Below are 25,454 nucleotides of genomic sequence, written 5' to 3' on the forward strand. Positions count from 1 at the left end.
CTTCTGATGACTCTTCGATTCTGACAGCAATTTTAGTCTGCTAATTTCATTGGTTAGATTCGATAGATAGATAGATAGATAGATACCGTAGATAGATATAGACACAAGGACAACGTGAGCTGCTGGTGATGTCTAGTTGTATTTATTATGCATTTGTGTGCAAACACATAACACTTTAGTTGTAGCAATGGTTACCAACTGCAACAAGGTGTGGCTGATGTTGTTTTCGTCTTGCGAGTTTGTGTGTGTCATCATTGTGAAATGTGGTCCTGGAAACTGTTATTTTAGTAGTTTGTAGGGTATACTATAAAGTATTAGTAAACAGTGTGACATTGGGACACTGTGTGGTATTTTCAGTAACAGAGTTCAGTCCAAGGTTAGAGCCTCAGTTTTATGAATGGCACTAAGCTGGCATAGCAGGCATAAGCAAGTATCTTGTTACAAGTAAAAATAGTGACCTAGGGAGGTTCACACGCGTTTTCTTTTCTTGAAGATGGGTGTGATCCGAGCAAGTATCCGAAGTTGGCCCCCTAACTTTATGCTATTGGCCTAATTTGGCGCCACGGCTGATGTGATCCCATCGCAAGATGACCTCTAGTTAGTTCATGTTTTCAATTTCTGAGAGGAATTATGCTTGGAATGACAGTATGTTTGTTTGTTGTTTTATTATAGGAATGAATGGCAGAGATACAGTACGCTACACATGCTGTATTGCAGCAACATACAATTTGTTTCCCAGTAGTCTGTTACATCTTTATTTATAATAGATATTATTTTCTCATAAGTTCCCTCATGTGAAACAATTTGGGAACGTGCTGACAGAGAATAAAATAAATGTACAAATTGTACATGTACATTTATTGTAGCTTTTGGCTTTATGCTCAGTTTCCCTTTAAGATTAACATCTCAGAAATTCACAAACGTATAATTGCAGTTAGTTGCAGCAATGCTTATGTTAAACATCAAGAAAAAAGAGTGTGATTTAATCCAGATGTGTTTATTGTAGGGCTATTGTATTGCATTGTGAGCCTATTTTGAACATGTTTCATATTTTGTCCATGCCCCTGGCCAATAGTAGAAATGTATCGTAAATATTACAAATCTATGGTGCATTTTACAAATTACGATATTTTGGACAGTTATGAAGGCAGCATCTTCTAGGCACAATGATGTAGTTCGGAGGATGTGCTACGCATGCGCACTGTCAAAAGAGCAGAATCGTGGCTCCGTTAGCATCCAGAGCTAGCGGACTGGTTGGGGAACACGGTGTGGAGGAAGGCGCTCTGCGCACTGTAGGCAGAAATATATCGGCGACTTCAAATATCCCCAGCTAATCCTTGAGCTGACCATTATCCCTCCCTGCTTTGCGGGAGAGGAAGATAACCCTGCACTGCCACCTCAATTAGCCACCGTGCAGGACTGATAAGGGAAACTGCGTGAGGAGACTACCTTTTTGCGTGAGGAGACTACCTTTTTGCGTGAGGAGACTACCTTTCGGGCAGAATCAGTTTCTGTTTGCAATATTGAGAACTGAGCTTCAACCTCGACCAACGTGACCTCGTCTAATAATGAGGTTACCGAGTAACAGACAGTGTGCGATGGAAGGAGATGGAAAGAAGATGGACCAAGCTCCTCCGTTTAGAAACCCGTTTGTGCACGTCTTGAAATTCACCCCCATGGAAAAGGCAAAGGTAACGTTAACGTAAAATGATGTTTGCAGCCAAATGACGTTCTCCTCTACAGCTATGTAGCTTTCTACATGTTGCTGTCGTAGTTTGCAGAACATGAACACTTAAGTGCGGAGCACCGTGGAGAGGCTGTCACCATCATTTAACTTGGCAGTTTTTCCTAAATTGCAGGTAGTCAGCTGAGCTAGTCTTCGCTAGCCTGCTAACAGCAGCCCACATACATGTTGCTTTCTCCCTCCTGTCTTGTTTGGTTGCTGCCTTGCTTAAATACTGCTGGAAAGGGCTGAGCATTTTTTATTTAAAAAAATGGACGTTTAGCCACCGCAACGGCATGCATTGCACAGCATGCAACATTAAAATCAACACCTCTCACCCAGGAATCCGTTAACAATCCATTAGGATGAAATATAGCTATTTTAGTATGGCCGTCTGTCCAGGGTGGGCCTAGCTTGTTGCACTGGTGTCATAGCTATCAGAAACGAGCATTTTGTGCGATACCCCTTACCATGATTTCATGAATGTTTTAAACGCGCCGTTAGTTGTAAACACGGTACCGTTTTTCTGTTCATGCCTTTGGTGGTTATCACGGTGCGTCCCACTTAACCAGCAACCAACACGTGTGGATATGGAGGCTGGAGAATGGGAGGAAAAGATGACAGTCATGTTACATTCCCCCCCCCCCCCCCCCCCCCCCCCCATCTAAAAGTTAGAGCTTATTTGTGAGACATATTTTGCCCAGCTGTTGAAGTTAAAACGTTTCTGCAATTGGACGCCTGATTAAAATGTTGCAATTTTGCAACATGGATCAGATATGCAGGCAGTTCAGCTATCTGTCATTCGTGTTTGATCATCTGATAGTTATCAGGCTTTCATGCAAAAAGGTGTTCACTTGCAGGCTACTTAAAGCTTCCAGACACAGGTTTGATATATATGTTTTGTGTTCTTGTGAGCATCACATTATCGTGCTCTTTCAAACTGTGGCTGTTTAGAAATTGGAAGGCACATGTGGGAGCTTTTGGTCACCTCACATGATCTCTTGTGACGGCAACATAGGGATTCAGATGAGGTTTTAGAGACAGTTTCAGTTGTTGTCCATGTCCATGGGCTTAAGAAGCTTTGTCTCCCTAATGAACACTATATACTACTTCTTATCAAGTTTGAGTATGTAGTACATTAACATCAGAGAAAAGTAAAAGAAAAAAAGTATAATTATAGATGCCAGCATGCATTTTAAAAGTGTTTGATACGAGTGCATTGTTCATGTACTCTTATCACCCGCAGCTCTAAGGGAGAGAAATACATACATGTGTTAAATATTGGCCAAACCAGTTTCCTTACGTTTGTAAAGCTTCCAAATTTGAAATTGGCTTTTGATTGACGTCCAGCAGTGCATATCTTGTATTATTTCCTGTGAGCACAAAAAAGTTAAACACAATAATTTCTACCTGCCAAAATGGTTACCATAAAGTGTAGTTTATAGGGTATACTATAAGTATAAAGTATTAGTAAACAGTGTGACATTGGGACATAGCTGTGTGGTATTTTCAGTAACAGAGTTCAGTCCAAGGTTAGAGCCTCAGTTTTATGAATGGCACTAAGCTGGCATAGCAGGCATAAGCGAGTATCTTGTTACAAGTAAGAATAGTGACTTAGAGAGGTTCACACACATTGTTTTCTTTCTCGCTCCTTTGACGGAGACTGAAAGGAAAAAACGTAGAGTGACGGGTGGATCAAAGCCAAGGGAATGGACAGGTTTTCTGGTTTGTCCTATAAGGCTAACACAATAAAATCAACGGAGGACTGTTTATTTATCTACACTAATTACACGCGTCGAGGGATGTAAAAGCGTGTTCAACGCGCTTCGTGATTAAATATGCAAATTACAGTTACAATTGCAGAATAATGTTTTATTTTGACAACTGTACGAAAAACAAAAAAGGCCAAATATGAGACACAACTCCCTAATCCCCTAAAGTGGCATTTAATTGTCATCTTTTTGGTAAGGGAGCTTTTTTGCTTAAGCCAAAGTGCGTCATGACACAATGGAAATAAGAAGGCTCTGTCTTATGTAACGCATGTTGCGCTGGTTTTGTTTTCACATCCGCAGCAACATGAAAAAGTCTGAACTGAAACATTGAAGTTATGAGCAGGAAGTGAAAGTGCTGTCTACCAGTTGACCTGCTAACCGACCGATGAACCCACAGAGTGCTTTTATGGATTCACAAAGAAGATAAATTGCTTTATGTACCCCATGTCCGTTGTAAAATGACGGTGCTAAGTGACGGTCACTAAATGGCATGAGATGAGGATTATTTTACCAGCAGTGTCCAAAACTATCTTTTGCATTTAACAGCCAAGCAGACTGGTAGATTAAAAACGTTCACTGGCCAAGCATCATTTTTTACCGGCCAAAATAATAAATTGCCTTTTTGTTTTAGATATTGTTGTGTTTAAGTACCTTTCATTGTGATAGTATTATGTTGAATACATCTTAAAGAAGAGGCCAGAGCAAAATTTGAAGCAAAATTATTTGGCATTATTTGGTGTGAAATAAAAAAAACTCCACAATGACAGGACGGAAACAAGGTGTCATATACAAGTCCGTATGGTGGTGGTGACACCAAAACGCGGTGGAGAATCTCAGCATAGTTTTGGTACAAACATTTACCTGCCAGTGTGGTGGATAGCCGCTGGCTATATTATGTTTGCAATATCCTCAATATTGCCGACTAGAAAGGATTACAGAAACAGATGAATTTTGTTGGATTAACCCGTTAACCCGTATGCTTGGAGTTGGATCATAAAGCTACATTACTGCCTGTAAGAACAGGCTAACGTCCCGAAAGCGTTGAGGCTGTAGATATATTACAAACAATTCTGTTTCTAATAAGCCAAATTGGCGTTGTTGCTCACAGTGCAGGAGTCTGTGCAGTCGAGGCTACAATTGCTGGAGACGTTTTTGCTAATCTTTGACTTGAAGTTGACCCAAATCTTGGAGCAACTGTGGAGACTTGCAGATTCTCATTAGTAGACTCTATTATAATTCAGTTGCCTGACCTTTCAATCCATATAAAGATGCTCTTGCAGTTTTGCACCTTGATGAGCTAATTAGTTGATCACAGAGTTGATTAGCATGGACCTAACATGAGAACATATTTCAGGGTTTTAATTGCCGATTTAGGTGCATCAGCAAATGTCCCTGTCCTAATCAAGCCTTAAAGCCTACAAGTTGGTAATGTGTCAGAGTGCAAGCTGCTAATGTTTAAGTTGATTTAATTCCCATCTTAGGTTAGATGAGCCTAATTTACAATCTTTGTGTGATTTATTGGGGAACCCCAAAAAGACCTGAATCTGTTTAGAGCCTGCCAAAGCAGCAATGAGTCAATAGCTTATTCCCACACTGTAAAGAACAGTATTTAACTGTTACAGTAACAAACAAACAAAAAGGTTTCGGGATTCCGGGGTGGAGAGAAGAATGTTACCGCTGGAGTAATGTTGTATGTTGATTTATCTGGTTATGAAACAGCCTCGGTGTAAAACTGATTCCTCGAAAGATCTAGCTTCCCTGCAGTCGAATCTCCGGCGGGAGGTGGAGAGCTCAGCGCCCGGCAGCAGCGGCTCCTCCTCCTCCTCAGGCCAGGAGCAGCACTACGCCTCGCTGCTCCGCAGGTCCCAGCTGGGCGCACTGGCTCCACGCTGCTGGAGGCCCAGGTTGTATTGCTGGGTCCCTTGGAGGAAAAGGAGGCACAAGTGAGCCAGAACCAGGACTTCTCAGGGCAGAATGTCAGACCTTGCTGCAGTAAAATAGGAGCTTTTCTAAAGGGAATGTGGTGCTCAGAAACACTGCAGCTTTTGTCCACAGGGACCGCCAAAATACACACAAAATGAAACTCCTAACGCATACAAACTCGCACAAGCGTTTTACACAAGACTGATCCTTTCAGGCCATAACCACAAAACAGGCAACTGTCCCCAGTATGCTTCTCCGGATGAGTTAGCCGCCACTACGTTGCGTGCATTGTCGTAGACACATGCAGCCACTTTCCCAGTTAGTCTCCACCAGATCAGTTAGTTTATCCGTGAGGTTGTCAGCTCTGTGTCTGCTTGGCATACTCTGTCAGGGTTTCCGCCCGGCGCAACGTTAACAAGTCCCGAAGTTAGCAACAGCAACGACTTGAGCTCACTTAAGGTGGGCTGACTTTTTAAGGTAGACCTGCTATTCAAGCCTCTCCTAATTTATTTTTTCTTCTTATTCTTTTAACTATATAACTGATGGTATCATTCGGTCAAAATTGTTATTGTTGGTTTGCATTTTGAAAACGGGAAGCTCATACACATGTCTCTACTACCAATAAAAAGGTTAGTTTGATTGTTTTTCTTTTTTATTCACTGTTCCAGTATCAATTTAGTTAAAAGTAAAAGAAAAGTAGGATAAATGGCTATCGGCTACATGAACTACATTATGCTTAGAAAAAGCAGGATACACTTTTAGTTTAGACACAGTCTCTAAACTTTGGTTGCATATTAATAGTTAAAATGTAGACTGGTCTTAACCGTTCAGGGTCTTCTACTTCAGTGCAGAGATAATACCAGCAGACCGATAACATCTAGTTCACAATTGACTGCAATTGCTGCTTTGCATTTCGTCAGTAATACCGACATAAAGCCGACCTCTACTGTTTTTGTTTTTTTTAGATTTACAGTATTGTTACAATATAGGCTCTACTTGGCAGCCATTATACAATTCCCAAGTTGCATAATTCAAGATGAATGTTTATTTTGTTTTCACTCTCACTCTTAAGACTGTGACGAGCCTTATTGCATGAATATATGCCCTGTCGAACAATGGCTGAATTCACTCCAGCTCCTAAAAAGCCTCTCAGCTTTTGTAGCATTGCCTTTATTTTAAATCTTAGTGACATTCATGCATTCTCATGCTTTGGGTCTGAATAAATCTTTTAACAAATGCATTATACAGTGGCTCTCAAGCATTCCTGGCAAGGCCCATTTTATCATCGGAAGAAAGTGCCAGTTGTTTTTTTTCTGTCTTGTGCAAAACTATACTTCACATTTGTATAAAAAGAGAGCTAGGCTATGTGTGGTAGACATATATAATTAATTCATATATCTTAAGAGGATCTTGGGGAAAGTAAACAGTTTGGAGTACTATGAAAAGAAAGATAATCTAGGGTGGTGCGTCACTGCAATAACCGATAAGATTAGAGTTTAATTTAAATTTGCGACTCCCTCACACAACCCAACAAAACAAATCTATAATGTAGATAAAACCATCATGATGTAGAAAGGGTTATTTCACAGACCGGGGTTATGTTTTGGGGAAGGAAAATATGTGTAAAAAGTGTTCATGTAAGGCTTCATCCACACTAATGTTTTCGTTAAAAAAAAAAAGATCTCCGTCCACACTTGCATTTCAGCATCGTGCAAAAATGATTTCAGTCCATACTAGCAAGCCTGAAAACGGATATCACATGACTATTCACATACACTGGGCATGTCTTGCTCTATCACTTGCTCTATCAGGTCTTGCTCTATCACTCTCTCTCTCTCACACACACACACACGCATGCACATCAAAAATACTTCAAAAGGAACACTTACAAATCAAGGTTTACTAGATTATGGGTCAACACATGTCTGTCATTTCCTATTCATTTCCTTGTTGTCTGCTCTTACACTCGTAGCTCTGCTGGTGGCTGAAGTCCCTGTCGCACTAGAGACCATTTATGCTTTTGTTCCTTTACAGTTTCTGTGTGGACTTCACAATAGCTGTGCAGAACGAAATAAGCATTAATTAGAAAAGGGAGGTCCCTTTGGTTTTGTGTCCATCACCCTCCTCATAGCCACAAACCGTGACTTCACATGTCACGTAGGACTGATAACATTGCTGGACACACCGCTCGCTAATCGCTCCAATAACAGCTTACTTCCTTCGCATGTGGGCAGTAGTAGAGTTAGAAAAATGCTGAATTTAACAGCCGCTAGTATAGGCAACAAGGTCAGCAACGACTGTAATTTGTTATCCGTGTTGAATTAACCACTGGTAGTCTATCAATAATCAAGGCTGTTTGTTTTCTTCTGTAAAAAGGGTCATGTGATAGGGACGTGACGAATCAGGGAAGGACACGTCGTGACTGCTAAGTCCTAGTCAAGTAGCCAACATGTGCGACTATATCATTGTTTTCAAACTTCTCCGGTTAGGTCGTCCACACTAGGAGGTAACCCAGGACTTTTCAAACGTATCTGTCCTCAGCAGCATTTTTAACTTATCCGTTTTTGACGCTCTAAAACTCCGGCCTATAGTGGACGCTCAGTGTAAACATAGCAAAAGATATGCGTTTTAAAATGGAATAGTAGTAGTGTGGACATGGCCTAAAACTGTCTAATCTCCAACTGATCTTCAAAATGTGCTGCTTACTGTCAGTAGTTAAACAAGCAGGCGTTAAATGTATTGATTTGAATTGACAATACTGTCAGACAAGACCTCTCCCCGGATAAGACAGATGGGCTTCATGCTGCCCAGTAGTGGTTGCTACTAAGACAAATATTGACAGAAGAGAAGCGCTGCAATCAGGGAGTCATACAAAAGCTGTAAACGGTCACCAGTAGACCAAACGAGGTTTTGTTAGTTCCTTTAAAAATGAAAAACATATGTTTATATGTAACATGTGCATGCTTAGGTGGTATACAGGCCATATTGTGACCCAAGACACACCATCTGATTTAGATTGTCTAGTACAGGCCATGCTGCAGGCCTGCTGCCCTCTGTACTGGGTAGGACAGACAGCTTCTTTACATGATGCTAGTTAAACTACTTACACTGTTCTGTTTTTTACTTTACACCAGATGCTTATAATTAATTGCTTCTCATTGTTGTCTGATGGGCTTTCTGTTATTGTGCTTTGTTAGATGTGTAATAAAATCAGCTCTGTTCTCTCATCTTTCCTTCCTAGGAACAGTGTAAACACGCCGGTGTATTTTTAGAGATCGATTGATGCTTTTTGGGTACACAGTTAAACTTAGCATTTATTGTGAGGCAAATGAAAAAGCCATCGAGTTTGAGTCAATGACAACTTAACACTGCAAAGACTAATGTCAAAGTGTGTCTGTAACAGCGCCAAGATGACTGATAAGACATGTGTATTGTTGAATTTGTTTCTTTAACCCTGTTCTCGTTTTTCTCAATCTCTTACAGATTGCTTTTATGACAGTCACACTGTTCCCCATCCGTCTACTCATAGCTGCATTCATGATGCTGCTGGCCTGGCCTTTTGCCTTCCTGGCCTCAGTAGGGCGCTCCGAGACCACCGTGGAACCCCAGTGCCTCTGGAGGAGGTCGGTGCTTTCTTATGGATTTGTGTGTCTGTTTGTTTGGTGAATTTTAAATTATTTCTTTTGCAGTTTTGCACATTTTTAACTTACCGATCCCACCTGGTTCTTTTAAAACTTTCATATGACAATGGCTATTATCTGGCCTATTTTAGTGCTGATGCCAGCTACTTAATGGCATTCTTAGCAAATCCTCGATCTTGGCCAGGATGTCAATTGGTCTGGTATGATGACAGTTTAGCTTATGGCTTAAGTCCAGTGGGGAAGACGCAGAACAGAGTCAATGGGGTAAAGAATGTTAAAAGTGTTATTTCTTACTGTTAAATGGTGTCGTTTTCACTCGTGCCATGACTCACTGAGCCTATTTATTTGATATCACATATTAATATTAACCCCAGCCCGAATCTTCTATTCCAAAGATATCATGACATTGGACGTATACATCTAGAATACTATAAGTGTTGGAGATGTTATCCCCATCTGCAGTTGAAAAGTGCCCCTCACACATGCATTATCTTGTTCCAGACTGGTGGACATAATTCTGAAGATCCTCATGCGGGTCATGTGGTTTGCGGGTGGTTTCCATTGGATGACTGTGAAAGGGCGAAGGGCAATGCCTGCAGAAGCTCCCATCCTCACCCTGGCACCCCACTCGTCTTACTTTGATGCCATCCCAGTCACAATGACAATGGCTTCCATCGTCATGAAGGCCGAGAGCAAGGATATTCCTCTCTGGGGCAGTAAGTAACAAACTCATACAAGTATAATATTACTGTCATTGTTACCTCTATGAATATGACCTATGTTGTGAGCGAATGTAAGAGAATAATAAGATTATCCAATCTGAAAAAAGAAGATCTGACTTTCACGGCAGCATCACAAAATTTGAGAATCTATGCATATACACAGGTATAACTGAAACTTGTTCAGCCACATATGGGTTCCAGGGAAGCTTAAGTATATACAGTATGCGCCCTGTTAATTCTGGAAATCATTATGACTTTTCAACCTTCTACAGTGTTATTACATAGTCCTAATGGTCTTGTTAAAACCATCCATAGCATAAGGAAGCAGAAATCAAACATTCTTCTCCAGGTTATCACAAGAAAATAACTCCTTCTAACTCATAACATTGTTAAAATGCTATGGATCTAATAATCCTTGAAATAATAAGACATCATTGCCAATTCATTCTTTTATTTTACATTATTGACAGAATTGTTAGCTGGCCCACTTTTAAACCTGAACCAGAAATGACCTTGCTCAGTCTGTTCCAGATCCTATTAACTAGATTGCAAGTTCACTTACCTTTGTAGTTGCCAGGTAAGGCATTTGATCTTATGCCCCTGCCAGCTGGACATGCAGTGAAAGGCCTAGCTGTGTGTTATTTGAGCCTTCCTTTCTCCTCCTGCTCTGCCTACTAAGTCAGTAATTGGCCACCTATTTATCTCCAGGCTGAGTGAACCTTGCCAAGTTACCACAGCCTTACTTGCTTGCATTACAGGATTAAAACCATATTTGGACATATTTGCTCATAGGCTTGTTGTCTATTTTGTCAACATGAGAAACCTCTTTGAAGAAACCAAAGTTGCATAAACAATGGATACATCTTACATCTTCAGGAGTCAATAGTAGTATTATTTTTGGTTGAAAGGTGTAGTTCGACTAGTCACACTGGCCTTGCAGTAGGAACCAGGCCCCAATGATTGGTCAAGCAAGTGGAATCCAGAATAAGCATTAAGACCTGATCAGCCACAGTGACGTGTGGAGTGTCTCTCAGGGTACCAGCTAGAGCCCTAATCCCTTCCTTTCGGCAGACAGCTCACAGTTGGAATCGATTTCTTCTTTCCATGGCCTAACTCTCTCTTTCTTTCTTCATTTTTATGTTTGACTCTCAATAACTTGTTGTGGATCTCTCTTTCTATTTGACTCTCTGCCTCAGGGCTACCAGAAACATTGCTTTTCTAATTATTGTATGTATTGTTAAAGATGGAATGTACGAGAAAATGCTTCTTGAATCAAAATAAAACTTTTGCAAATCTACCTTGAATATTCAAACCCAGTCTTTGTCAGATTAGTTCCTCTTTTATTTCCTTGTAAATTATGCCTTAGTACTTTATCGATGCGTAACAGATGCCCTCGATCTTTGCCCTGCAAATTGTACACTATGCAAATACATTACACCAGGAGTTTTCCTCTTATACTGCATGGATTTTGTGTTCATTGCATTACTCTGTCTGACCTTTTTAAGAAGGTTTTCTTGCTCCAATACAGTCATGTGGCTGTGCTATGGGAAGTGGAATTAACAGTAGTGGTGTCACTCCAATGAGAAAATGTGTCAGGCTGACGCATTGCATGGAAGTGGTATAGTGGGTGAGTGTACTAATGCTTGTGTTTGGTTATTTCACTCAGAACAGTCATAGTTAGAAATCAGGTTGTTGCAATGGTGTCTTTGTTGTAAAATAGTCTGATCCGACCTTCTGAGGCAAACACAGTTTGGCTGCGTGGTAACAATAGATACAACAAAATACATCACTTCATACAGCGCATTAACAAGGCAAGTAAGTCAATTGAAGCAACTGCAGTAAGCACTGACCACTTCTGTTTTTCAAAGTTTTAAATAATTTAAAGAGATAAGAGTCTTAACTTAAATCTTGGTCTGGGACCAAGGGCGGAAGGCGGAACAACTTCTGTACTCATAGAAGGCAGTTTAAACTGAAGCCATTTGTGCGAACTAAGAGTATGACTGCTTTGCAAAAGTAATAACTTCCAGCTTAAGAAAGTGGGAAATTTGATATAGACTGTACCAGCCATTTAACCTACGCAAAGTGAGGGATGACCATCCTACCATGTCCTATAAGGTACAATGATGGGTCCTGAAGCTAGAATTAGCGACATATCGTAGGGCTGAGTGATACAGGGGGGGTCATTCTGCAAGTTCTAAAAGGTACATGACTGTCATCTGTCATCAAATGTAAAATGAACACCATCATAGTGGTAGATGATGTAAAGAGGAGCCGGTACAGTGAAGTGTTTGTGCTACTGAACCAGACTGATGTTTTAGGCAATACAGATATAGCCTGTATTACCAGGTTACATCAAAAGGTCTGGCTGAGGTTTTGCAAATTTTGCAAATTCCAGTTAAAACCAGATTTAAGAGCTCCCCCTTCTCCCTCAGCTAAAACACTAAATGCATATAATGCAGAGAAGCTTTAGTTGCTTAGCTGTCAAAAGAAATAAAAAAAAGAATTAAGGTTTCTGTATTCATTTGCATTTTCTCTACTCTGTGTCTGCTTTCTTGCTTCTAGCTTTGATTAAGTACATCAGGCCAGTGTTTGTTTCACGGTCAGACCAGGACTCCAGAAAGAAGACTGTGGAGGAGATCAAACGCAGAGCCCACTCTGGAGGGGAATGGCCTCAGGTAAAGAGATGGACATTCTTCTGCACACATGTGAATGTGGTTGTGGGCACACGTACGTGTAACAGGAACGGATTTTTAACATTAATATACTTTATTTCAATCTTTACCAAACAGCGGATAATAATACCAAAAAATCATCCATTATGATTTACTGATACATTGGGTTTGTTGTAAAAAACAGTGTGTCTGTACAAAACACCTTTCAGGTTACAACTCTAGCCCCGGTTTTCTGATAGTAAGGTATGGGGGGGGGGCATAGTCCACATAGTGCTTAAAAAGACCTCGACATCCCTGAAAAGGACAAAGCTACAGACAATAGACAAATGGACATTGCTCCAGTAAAATCCAGCATTGCAGAAAACAATGTCAGAACTAACTGCACATCTGAGTTGTTGCAACTTGCCATATAATGCAAGCTAATGCACATATGTATACTTTGTACCATTCTATTAAGGATATGGCTAGTGATTTTTGTAATTTGCAAACCATTCCTTCTTTCCTACAGATAATGATTTTTCCAGAGGGAACGTGCACTAATAGATCCTGCCTAATCACCTTTAAGCCAGGTAAAGCTTTACCCTCATCATGTTTCTTCTTATTCAGCTTTCTTCTCTTCTTCTTTCTTTGAAGTCATGCTTGCAGCTTGCTAGCATGCACTGACATTTCATACTCAACCTAGTGGGAATATTAATTTAGCTTTAAGTGCGATGTGTGGTCGTGTCATCGAGCAATAAGAACTAAAATCCTAGTCTGCGTTCCCAAGGTTAGAATTATGATGTAAAAGTTTTAAGTTAACCTTACATTTACCTTTTGATAGATTTTCTGTAAAGAAGAACTCTCATAAGATATACAAATGTATCATAGGGTTGGGTGATTGGCTGTAGCTAAAGCTGATGGACTTCATTTGGTAGATGTTTGAATAACCAAATGAGTGCATTGGTTACTCTGGTGTTTCTCACAGTCAAATTTCATTGAGTCCACCTTTTCAAATGTGCAAATTCTAATTAGTGTGCTCTTGTTTGTAATTTGTTGTTTATGCTGGTATGTCAAAGTGAAATAAACCCTTTGTCTTTTTTACTCTTGCAGGGGCCTTCATCCCAGCTGTACCAGTGCAGCCTGTGGTGATTCGTTACCCGAATAAACTGGTGAGATTGTTAATGGATATGTTAGTAACACAGCTAAAAAATCTGAAACTTAATATCAAAAAGATAGGGGGCGGATTGTGAGTGGCTCCCGACCTATCTCCTTATTCACAGCTTAATGTGTGATAAAATGCAAACTTTATTGGTGTAACCTCAGTTTCCCTAAAGATTAACCAGTAGCCCAACACCTACTCACTGACTCCCATCAACCACCTTCTATTGTCTGCTCTCTGATTTATTTGGCAGATACTAGTTGCCTATTATACAAACTATACACTTAAGGGTATTTATCAGGTATCCCAACTAAATCAACATATGAGAAGCGCATGTTATGCAAAATACCATGTGAATCCTAATTGTGGTAGTGATAGGAGATTGGATTACATGAAGGACTTGCAATACTAAAAGCGCTCTTTGTTAGTTCTGTGAGGAATTTGCACGAGCCATCTTGTGTGTGTCTGTATGCATACTATGCATACTATGCATGCCCCGTAGCCCGCTTGGCACCCTATCAGAGTCTCACTCAGTGGGAAGGTAAAACTCTTGCCGGTCACATGGTGGGAAGTTATATATAGTATCCACGAAGGAGAAAATGTTCTGCATAACGGAGAAAGATCAGCGAAGTCAGCAGAATCATACAGGGTACTTTGAGATCCTCCTTCAGTCAACACTTGGTGTCATGGTCATACTTTGTCATTTTTTGTAGCTCTTAGGTTCGGGTTAGAGAGCGATATTGTTCAAATATGGGGATAGCGGTGCACATTTTCAGACTTTGTCTCTCCTGGAAGGCATTCACAGTGTTGCACTTGGTGGTTCATGTGAAAAGTGACAAATCAACAACAGCTAGTGAAAGAAGTTCAAACCCTGGCTCCTTTCTCAGTGTCACACAGCGTGAGTTGGTTATTAATGTCTGTTTTTGAGATCGCCTGACGCAGACGGTGGCTATTGGTAAATATGCTGAATTTGCCCTGTTGACGTTCTGGATGCTCACTTGAGGCTGAGTTTGTCCGTGTCGAATGATGGACTTACAAAATGTCTGGCAGGCCAAAGAGGCTGATTCAGTTGCAGTCATTTAAGTCAGAATTCAGTGAAGTGTACAGAGCCACTTTCTGATAGCCTCACTGGGAATCTGGTTAATCATGATATGACTTAGAAGGCAAGTCCAATGCATTGCTCAGGCTTGTTAGTAAGGCTGTGGAAACCCAACTGAGGACATTGTGAGAAGGACATTGTTTGGGGATCTCTGTTTTTACTGATAGAGGAAGTGCTTTGAGGTCAGTTGCAGAATTCACAAATGTGGTTGCAAACCTTCATTTTAGGCTATTGAAATCAATAGTTACATAGTTAACACATATATATATATAAGTATAAAAGTGCTAAGTCACCGTTAGCATGCACTACAATAAATCCAGTATACATGTTCTTTGGGAGGTGGCTGAGGAATTGAAACCACTGTATTTGAGCAAGTGCATGCGTTTCATGTCTTACACTGTTCTCTGGTTTTTGATGTGCAAATAAGAATGCAAGCTTTGTCCTCCTCTTTAGTGCAAGAAAAGCTACAGCAAGGAAATTAACAATTGGTCCAAAAAATACACCTGGGAAATATTTTAATTTCTTTTTCTTTTTACTAATGATGTCCTTGCTTCATTTACGTATTACAGGACTCAATCACGTGGACTTGGCAAGGGCCTGGAGCGTAAGTACACAATTTCTTCATTTCATATGTGGTGTGCCTCAGTTTCTACGAACTCATAGTTATGGCTGGAGGAAAGAGACTGCCCTCATTATCAGTCTCTGTAGCATCCTCAGAATACTATGTCCTGTTCTGGTTTCGCTTCTATAATTATGGTGGCTCTTTGAATCCAGTCAGGTCACCTGAGCAGAGCTATACGTTTGAACAAATCTTTAAAAGATGTGCGCACACTTTTAAATGCCAGCTCTACACTAACTTTTTTTACATTGGTTGCAATAGTGTGCCTGACTTTTTAATTTAGGTGCACCGTATATACACACACGCTGACATACACACATGCCTTTCGGACCTCCTGCACCGACACACTTCCACCAACAATGATCCAGATCCACCGACGCCAACCACCTTACCCCTCCTACTCCGTCCAAGCACCGAACCTGGGTGGGACAGGGCCTTCTCCATCTCTCTCCCCAACACCTCAGACATTCTCTGTCACTCACCACTTTCAAAACTGCACTTAAAACTCACCTATTTAAATCTGCTTGATGCTTGTGATGCTAGTTATGTATGTTTTTGTTTTGTTTATTACTGTACTATGTCATCTCTCTGCCTTGTTTATATTTTGAGTATCTTTTTAAAGCGGGTTAGGGTTATACAAATAAAATGTATTATTATTATGAAACTGTTTAATCTAAATCTTCCTATGATTTATTGTATGATGGCAAAAACATTAATGCAATTTCTGGAAAAAGTGAAGAGGTCCATTTTAAACACACTGTATATTCTCAGTGTGACATCATTTGCCTCATGGACATGTTCCCCAATCAAGGCTCTTTGTTTCTGTAGATGTGTATTGTTGACGATGATGTCTTGTTATTATCCAGGTTTGAAATCTTGTGGCTGACTCTCTGCCAGTTGCACAATGAGTTTGTAATCGAGGTGAGTGTGAAGTTCTCTCTCCATACTTTACTTATTATTGTCGCTGTAGATCAGGGGTGTCAAACTCATTTTCACTCCGGGCCACATCAGCATCATGGTTTCCCTCAAAGGGCCGGTTGTAACTGTAAGACTGTATAACTGTAACTACTCCTAACATATTGTTAAATAACTGTCTCTGCTTTTGATTATTGTTTATTCAACTGTAGAAATATTGTACATGCAGTTATATAAATGAAAAATTATATTTAAGCACATTTCTGTTATTATAACATAAATCATTTTAATTTAGGGTAAAGAAACCCACATTACTCTATCAAAGATCAAACTATTAAAGAAAATAACAAAGACAAATATCATCAAACACAAGTTATTACATTAACTTTGTTCAAAGCTATTTTTGTCACCTCTCTGCATCACTAATGTCCCTCCCTGCCGTCGTCCCGTGCATGGCAGCTACAGCCAAGAGCTCCTCACTGACAGTCAGGTCTGCCTTGAGCCTCTTACGAACATTGATAGATGATGTATCTTGTCTCTTAGCTAGCTGTGTTGTTAGATTGCTGCTAGTTCCTGAACTCGGTCTGCGATGGTGTTTCTTCACAAACTGACATTTGTAAAAGTCTGTATCTGGTCGGAGCTCACCTGCTCACATACCTTTAGCAGCACTGGGCTGTAGCTTCTGTAAATATATTCTGCTGTGATTGCACTCTGCCTTTTAATTCTTGGACAATTTTATGTTTTTCTTGGTGGCAAAATTTTGCTCCGTGTTTGGTGTCAAAATGCCGACGTGAATTGTATCCTTCATCACCGACACGCATCATAACACAGAAGACAGACCCGTTTTTCTCCTTGAAGCACAAACATGTATTCGCTTTCCCATCTTAAATTACATCTTCTTCCCTCTGCATCAATTTTTCTCATCGTGGACATTTTGGGATTATTTGTCGATCTTTTTCAACTCAATCACTTGTTGGAAAACCGCTTTACAAGCTGTTCCCTCTCCTGTCCACCTGTTGTGATAGTTTTAATGTCGGTACACAGACAACATGCTATCTCATAATTTCAACTTTCTATCTCATAATTTCGACCATGGGGATACTTTTATTTTCAAGTCTAACTTCTAATTATTTTTCCAAAAATTTTTTTTTTTTTTTTTGTTTTTGCTGGCGGATTCGCGGGCCACATAAAATGACGTGGCGGGCCGTATTCGGCCCGCGGGCCTTGAGTTTGACACCTGTGCTGTAGATGATGAAGTATTTGGTCATGATGCAATTGTAGTATTCCAAATATTTGAATGTGTGCTGTGTGAAAGGACGCCCCTGTTGATTCCATCCTGTTCTTTCTTTTTTAAATCTATAGCATATGCAACAGTACAGACACTACAGACTTGTTTCTCTTTTCCTTCTTTCATGAATATTGAATTTAATGCCAGGGGATACATTGTTCTTTCATTTGTCCACAATAAATGGAATATTTGTTTTAGTGATTGTATACATATAATAAAATGTAAATTAATCATTCCCATTTCTCTCTGCAGTTCCTTCCCATCTACACACCCTCAGAGGAGGAGAAAAATAACCCTGCTCTCTTTGCTATCAACGTGAGACGTGTCATGGCTAAGTGAGTTAATTGCTCGTATGATATTTGGCAGTTCATCCGTCTGAATGTACAAAAAGCAAAGTTGAACCAAAATAAAAGAAGTATCCAGTAATAACTCTTTACTAACTCTATCACTGCTGTTTGTGATGGCGGTTTTTTAAATCACATACTTATTCCACATATTTGTCAGTTGTGTCCAAACAGAGAGACACTCACACACAGACACACAGTGCAGAGCAGCAGAATCATCACGTAGAAATAGCTTCAAATCAAACCTGTGATCAGATGCTGCTTCAAGCCGTCGTTGATCGGCCCCATATCGGAGGATTTTGCACCAACCAACATTGCCATCCTCATAAACTGTCTTATACAGTGCTATGGTTGCACAGGCTTGCTACCTGTGTTATCCTTCTCTCCCACGCTCTGTGCTTCACTACTTGAGGCTAGGGACGGGAAATGTAAGTTCTACAGATGGACAAAAAAATAAACTATAAACATTACTGTCAACATCTAAGGAACCATATTGGCTCCAACATTGGCCTTCATGAGCCTTCAGCAAAGTTTGTATTGATTTGCACATACTGATGTCCCATCATTGTCTCCTCTGTGCCATGCTCAGAGCCCTGGGGGTACCCATCACAGATTACTCTTTTGAAGACTGCCAGCTGGCCATGGCAGATGGCCAGCTGAGACTGCCAGTCGACACCTGTCTGCTGGAGTTTGCCAAGCTCGTCAGGAGACTGGGGTGAGTCACTCAAACCTTCCAATGCAATGCTCCCATCAAAGGGAACTAAGTAAGGGGTAAAAGGGTGAGACCGTGGCAAAGTACTCATCAAACGCCACAGGGACCAGATTCAATTTGTGCGTGCATGGTTTGGATTCCAGCAAACGCAACTGGTCGTATGCACAGGTGGTGAAGGCAGTTTGGGATTGTGTCCTTGTTGCTGCGCTATTAACTTCCATTTGTTGGTCAGGGTGCCTGCACAGTATAATATCTGGAGGGGGATAGTGGCCACACATGGCTTGGGTTCTTGGTGAAACTCCTCTCTGGCAAGTGAAAAGAAGCATCTGGCAGCACTATGTGTATTAGTGGAGGCACATGACTGTCTATTCCCTCCCCAGTCCAACACTTGGCAGTGACAAGGACCACTGACAGTGCAGGGGAGAGAAAAGGAGCATAAGGATAGAAAACTCGAGAGGACATGTAAATGGTTTGGACAAAAATTGAATAGACTGCAGCCCGACAAACGATATGGTACAGTCTTAAAAAAGGACTCTGTTTTACGTGTTGTTTTGATGTTTTTTTTTTCTTCTTTTTGATTGTGGCTTTTCTACATTTCCTTGTTTGCACCATGGTTAAGTTATTCATTTAAACATGGTTTATTCCCCCTGCTATCCCAGGTTTAAACCCCAGAACACTGAGAAGGTTCTGCAGGATTATGGGAACAGAGCCAGGAAGCTGGAAGGTCAGAAGCTGGACTTGGACGACTTTGCTCAGTTCTTCGATGTGCCAGTTTCCGAGATGCTGCGAGACATGTTCGCTCTCTTTGATGAGGTAAAGACTGTGGATACTTTTCAATCACGACCATGATAGCGCTACTGTCTTCCTAAGTGGCCATTAGCAAATAACTTTCATCATCATGACTCTCGCATTATGTCGTACTTGCTTTCACTGCAAATATAGAACTGAAATACATTGACTTAGTTAAAATAGTTAACTAGAAATGTGTTTGTATATGTATGTAGCAAACAATACTTCAGTTTAGGGCAGAATGAACTTCAAGCAGTCAGTTGACAAAGTGCATCTATAAAAATACTGTTAAGAATGGAGGCTGAGGTTCAATACCAGATACTTTTTGAAACTAATCACAGCACCTTGTTTTTCACTCAGGAATACATTTGCAGTATAGTACCCAAACAAATAATGGAGGTTTTATTGCAGCAATGTGTTTATGACCTAAACAACAACCACCCGCAGCTACTGTGAAATAAATAGATAAGTAGCCTTGCATCACATCCTCGGTCTTGATCTCTTGTAACGCATAGTTTTCCATTGTTCTTCCAGCATGAAGATAACTGCATGGATATCAGAGAGTACGTGATAGCCTTATCTGTCGTATGCAGACCTGCCAAAACTCTGGAAACGATGAAATTGGCCTTCAAGGTATGTTCCGTTCCAAGCTCCGAGCTTATCAAACCACCAGGCAGAATGGAGTTCTCTATGCTTGCTTGGGATCAGCATGACATTTGCTATGTTAAATTGCTTACTGTAGGTTGTCTTGTGTTTTGCATAATGGAGTAATACAACGTGTTTAGCATACTGACAAGTTTACACATATTTTCCCCCCACGTACACGCTCAGATCTGCATTTCATAATTATCAGATAAAACGTGCATTTGTGAGTTATCTTTTGCAACCAATTTGTTTTTGTGACTGCACGAGAACCAAGTGGCTCGAGTTTGAGTCATTTTCATGTTTTCACTTGAATTGCTTTTCATAATTCTTAAAGTTGAGCAAGTTCTGTGACCTTAGGGCTCATGAAACTCATTGAATACAGATGTATTATTTAGAGCACCCTCAGTTATTTCAGACAAAGGGAACCCAATTTCACTGGCTCCTATTCTGACAGCCTTTCAGAGTGGTATGCCTAAAGGCAAAGAGATGACACCTGCATTTCTCCCCATTGTATCTTCTCCAGATGTTTGAGGCAGAGGAGGATGGTGCCATCACAGAGATGGAGTTGGCAGTTATCCTGAAGACAGCTTTAGGAGTGACTCACCTCAGCGTGTCACGCCTGTTTACTGCCATCGATCCTGAAGACTCGGGGAAGATCACGTTTGGTAAGAGATATAATAATAATAATAATAATAATAATATTTCTTAGTTGAATCTTTGTTTTGAACTTTGCTTGGTCATCAAAGCGGTAGTCTTTTTTCATGGCTATTTTGTTTAACCCTCTTTTGAGGAGCAGTAGATTCAACAACCAGGCCACTTCAGTTTTAAATGTAGTTTGTCTCCGGGCATTTTTTAGGCTTTTTGTCTCATGTTGACTTTGCCTCTGGCGCCCTCATGTGGTCTTTCCACAGATAAGTTCAGATACTTTGTGGAGCAGCAGCCAGACTTTGCCGAGGCCTACCTGTACACAGAAAACGCAGGCCTCCACAGCAGCCCGTGCCACGGTCACCGAACAAAGCCCAGCCTGTCTTCCCGGAACCTGCAAGGCACCGCCACCACCAAAACAGCTAACGGCATCTGCCCCAACTTCAGCCCCAAAGACCATGATGGCACAATAGATGGACTCCTCAAGAAACACAACTAAAATGGTTTGAAAATGAAGTGGGAGAAAACAACAGCTCTCCTGGTGAGAGGGTGTTGTTTTGGGGCCAGAGGGTAGTTAATTACCTGTTAGTTAGTAACTTGTTCAAACAGTAAGGGACTACATTTCAGTAACCACAACTACAAATATGAAGAAAGTTTACCTTATCCCTGTTTTTTTTAAGTATTGTGTCCATAAAACTTCTGAGGTTATTTTCAACCAGGTACAGTTTTATTGTGTTATGAATTTCTTTTTCTTTCTTTTTTTTTTTTTTCACAGCAAGGATCGTCAAAATTCCAAACAATAGCTGTTTCAGATATAATGCTTGAATACTTGAAGGGCAAGCACTTATACAAATTCCGAGGGGAAGTGTTTTTCTGTTCCTTCCGACATCGTGCTAACTGTCCGTGTTTGGAGCAAGAAAAAACACCAGCCCTGGACAGTAAAGTTAATTGATTTTCTTTGAAAATTTCGTGTTGTATTCTCTTTAATTTGTAACTTTTCTCTCTTGAATGGTAGCTGCCTTGTTAAGTGAAAGTGCAGAATGCATGGGCTCATATTGTTTTGAGCAGTATTTATCTAAAGAAGGGAGGCCTGAGGGCACCAGTGACATTGTATCACTACGTGGAGGTGTGAAGCTACAGTCGACACATTTGAGGTGGACTCAGGTCTCGGTGAGTTGACGGTCATAATTGCTATCGGCCTGTTGCATATACAGTGATATATTTAATTTAGCTCAGGGTTCAGTGACAAAAATGAAAAATGTAACTTGTATGATGTCATAATTTTTGACACTATAGCTGGGTTATGCGCATGTATTTTTCTCTTACGATATCAGTACTCTTATGCCCAGTCATTTCTCATTCACATGAACTTCACACATTTCTTTCAGGTTGGCAAATTAGAGTGTCTTTTTTTATTATTTTTTTTATTGTTGAAATTTCACAACGTGGACCAAAAATGCATTGAGTGATTTAATGTCACCCGTCTCATTTGTACTGTCCTTTTTCTGTCCTGTGGTATGATGGCTGGGACCGGGAGGGTGACACAGAGTATGGTCATTGGAATCATCGTTAGGTGGCTTTGATGGGTATATAAAGGCAAGGTCATACTTTCTGTCTTGCACTGCTACATTTGATTCATTCCGACAATTTTCACAGCGTATTCCCAATCTGTCTGAAACTACCGTTCAGGTGTTGAATGATCTAATATATAAACAATGGCCCGTTAGTCACCTGCTTTTATTCACTAATGGATTCATGTTGTAAAATGGATCCCTAGCACCTTAGCATGTAATCACATTCAAGGGACCAGTCTGGAAAGAGAAAATATCCACATGTGGTAACATTCATGCCTTTGTTAGTTTTTTTTCCAATGGTGATCTAATTGGCATACAGTTATTTGAATCACTGAATGTGATTTTATTACTTCTTAGTGCACGGACATACAGCCTGTGCCTCACTGGGCCTTTGCGTTATTGTTACTATTTAAGATTACACATTTGATCTCAAATCACAGTTGATTAGTCGTTAGTGGTCTTTACATTTTTGATGTTTTACGACGGAAATATCATGACTCAATTATCATTTTATAATTTGTCCAGTATTCTATGATCTTTTTTTGTCCGATATGAAATCCAGAAAAACTATCTTCAAATTCAATCAACTTTTGGATGTATTGGCAAAAAAAATATCTCACACGATGATTCTCATTTCAAGCATTTGCCAAAAATGAATCGACTGTTTTTAATAATCTTTCCGTCTCTGGAAACACAGAAAATGACACATCTCTTTTAAAATGTATAGTGCTTTACATGATGTAAGTTTAAAGCACAACTAATTGTTAAAGGGAACACCTCTTCTGAGCAGATGACATGAAACACATTAGAACGTTTGGAGCTAGTTATATTTGAAATCCGTGCACTGGTGGTTTGATTCGGTTGACTTTTTGTTTATAGATGTCACATAAGAACTTTTTCTTCTTCTGTAATTTCGTTGTGTTGGTGAGCCTCACATTCCCGTCACATTCATGACCATGGATACTGTACATACATCCCCATTATGGCTTACGGTGAAGCGATATTTCACATCTCTTAAGCCTTCTCAAGATGTATGCTTTCAAAGAGTTCTGATATGTATTTTGAATATTCCAAATGCGGGACATTTTGTGAATTTTTGATATACGTATATGGATGATTTTTATTTTCACTGCCATGACAAAAGATCTGTGATCTTCTCTCCTCTGCAGATTGTATTGATGGTGAAAAATGAGCCTCATTTTCTTTTGTATAATACTGCAATTGTTTTGTGCTGTATTCCTCCTACACAGTGTAAAGTTTTATTGTTGTTATGTTATTACTATTATTGCTGAGTTGACTGCTTCGAGACAAAAATGCAGATTTCTTATGGAAACCGATAGCCTTGAATCTATAGAATTTTTATGCTAAAAAAAAAGAATGTATAGACAATCTTGTCACAATCAGAAGCTACTCAAAGCGCTGACCTCCAGCGGATATTTTCCCACGAAATCATGGTTTTTATCCTGGTTTCACCCTCTCTCCATCGACCTGCTGTCTTGTGTTTCAGGCATGCGGGTTGAAATAAGCTAAGTGTAAGTGTGTCAGGCCTCGAGGTGAAGTCTGCCACCACATGACAGGCCGCATAGCAGAAACACCCCAGACTGTACACACACATAGACTATATGTTAAATCACAATATATTTAGTATATGTTAAATCACAATATATTTAGTATTCCCCCCTTTCTACTTTGTCCTTTCTAAATTATACATTTCTATGCTTGCACTTTACATTCTTTACTTTATTTTTATTTTGTAAGAAATATCACATTGCTGTAAAGCATGTTAAGTTTGCAGGTTACATTATTGTAGCTCCTTTTTGTTCATTTGTATTGCATTCGTATATATTTGCTGCAATAATGGGAGCACAGGGGAAATTAGGGATCACCCATTGAAGGAAGCTGTACCTCATCCCACTTTGTTTTTTGTACCGTAAGAAAGAGCTCCGTTTGTTTAAACATCTAAAACACTTAGAGCCACTCGTCTGCCTCGTCTCAGGACTGTGGACATTTAGTAGCTTGTAAACTTCTAGGACTTGGCAACAGCATTCTGATTTGAATGGTTTAAAACTGCACCGTGAGTGTTAAATGTAGCCCTAAGTGACGTGATTTTACAGCAGATCGTTAATTATACAATGTACTCTGTACGAGGGAAACGTACTGTTTGGGTACATCGGAGGGGAAATGTGATTGTAAATGTTAAACTGAAACAAAGTTGATATTCGAGATCTGAGCCAGAAGGAAATGTATTGAGCCACAGTAACCCCTCTTTGTTTACATTTCCATGTGTATGTCTGAAGGATATTATATTTCATCAGAAAGTCAAATATATATATATATATATTCAATATTTACATTCAGAACAATGGCATTGGGGATGTATGGAAATACTGAGTCCATTTATATTCACACTTGTTTCACTTCCCTTTATTTCAAATACCTCTGTAGAGGCGAATCTCATTTTTGTACTTGCTATCAATCTGATCAAATGTAAACCTGCAAGAGATAAACTTGTATTTATGCTACTGCTGCCTGCTTAGTTTGTCCAGCAGCGAGCCTAAGACGAAAGACTGTCTTTCTGATGGCTTATTGTCTGCGGACCAACAAACTGAACATTCTGTTTTCTCTGTCGCTTTACTTCCTGTCTTTTTCTATACTCAACAGGTTTTATTTTATTAACGCATTTTGATGCTGAAGAGTCATTACTGCAAGCTACTTTGAATTTGTCTGTTCAGGACTGCTATGATATAACTTGTTAATGTGACTCTTGGATTGAATAAAAAAATGAAATGTGAACATACAGTTGTGTCACTTGGACAATGTGAATTGTGTGCGTTTGGTTGCATGATGTAGAGATGGAATGTGTTGTGCACAAAACGGCAAGAAAGTGGTTACATTCTGCTCAACTTGAAATGGTGACCAAATTCCCTGCACCACCTATAGATGTCTCCACCTTGAGGTAACATGGTGGCAGTGCTGTCTCGAGTGCAATTGCATCAGGTATGTGGACGTTTTTCGTATAACTTGTCTCCAAAATATCTTTGTTACACATAATTCTTATATCTAAGTATGCAGTGGTATTGGCAAGACTCTGGCAGCATGTCTAAGATATATGACGTGCATCTTAATAGGCAAGTTGAAGTTTACGATCATCAAAGCTCTCCTCAACTAGGCCTGCGTTTGCTGTCATTGATTACATGTTGATGTCGTTGTGTGGCATTGGGTGGTTACTTTAC

The 25,454-nt window shown here is 40.1% G+C and overlaps 1 protein-coding gene across 2 annotated transcripts; it reads left to right on the forward strand.

Moving 5' to 3' along the window:
* The first annotated feature begins 1,225 nt into the window (after positions 1–1,225).
* On the forward strand, positions 1,226–25,018 carry LOC142938185 (lysophosphatidylcholine acyltransferase 1). 2 transcript variants are annotated; one of them, XM_076081433.1, is made up of 15 exons: positions 1,226–1,691; positions 8,902–9,041; positions 9,561–9,775; positions 12,344–12,456; positions 12,962–13,022; positions 13,543–13,601; positions 15,260–15,294; positions 16,176–16,230; positions 17,765–17,847; positions 18,446–18,571; positions 19,228–19,381; positions 19,892–19,990; positions 20,526–20,667; positions 20,914–21,188; positions 21,423–25,018. In XM_076081433.1, the coding sequence occupies exons 1-14, from the start codon at positions 1,569–1,571 to the stop codon at positions 21,144–21,146; spliced, it is 1,638 nt and encodes a 545-aa protein (XP_075937548.1). In that variant the 5' UTR covers positions 1,226–1,568; the 3' UTR covers positions 21,147–21,188; positions 21,423–25,018. The 2 variants fall into 2 exon arrangements, with proteins under 2 accessions (XP_075937548.1, XP_075937547.1); XM_076081432.1 differs by having other exon boundaries at positions 20,914–25,018.
* Positions 25,019–25,454: the final 436 nt, after the last annotated feature.

This window comes from Anarhichas minor, unplaced genomic scaffold (assembly GCF_050575085.1).
Source record: "Anarhichas minor isolate MPS153535 unplaced genomic scaffold, ASM5057508v1 ptg000080l, whole genome shotgun sequence".
Lineage (NCBI taxonomy): Eukaryota > Metazoa > Chordata > Actinopteri > Perciformes > Anarhichadidae > Anarhichas > Anarhichas minor.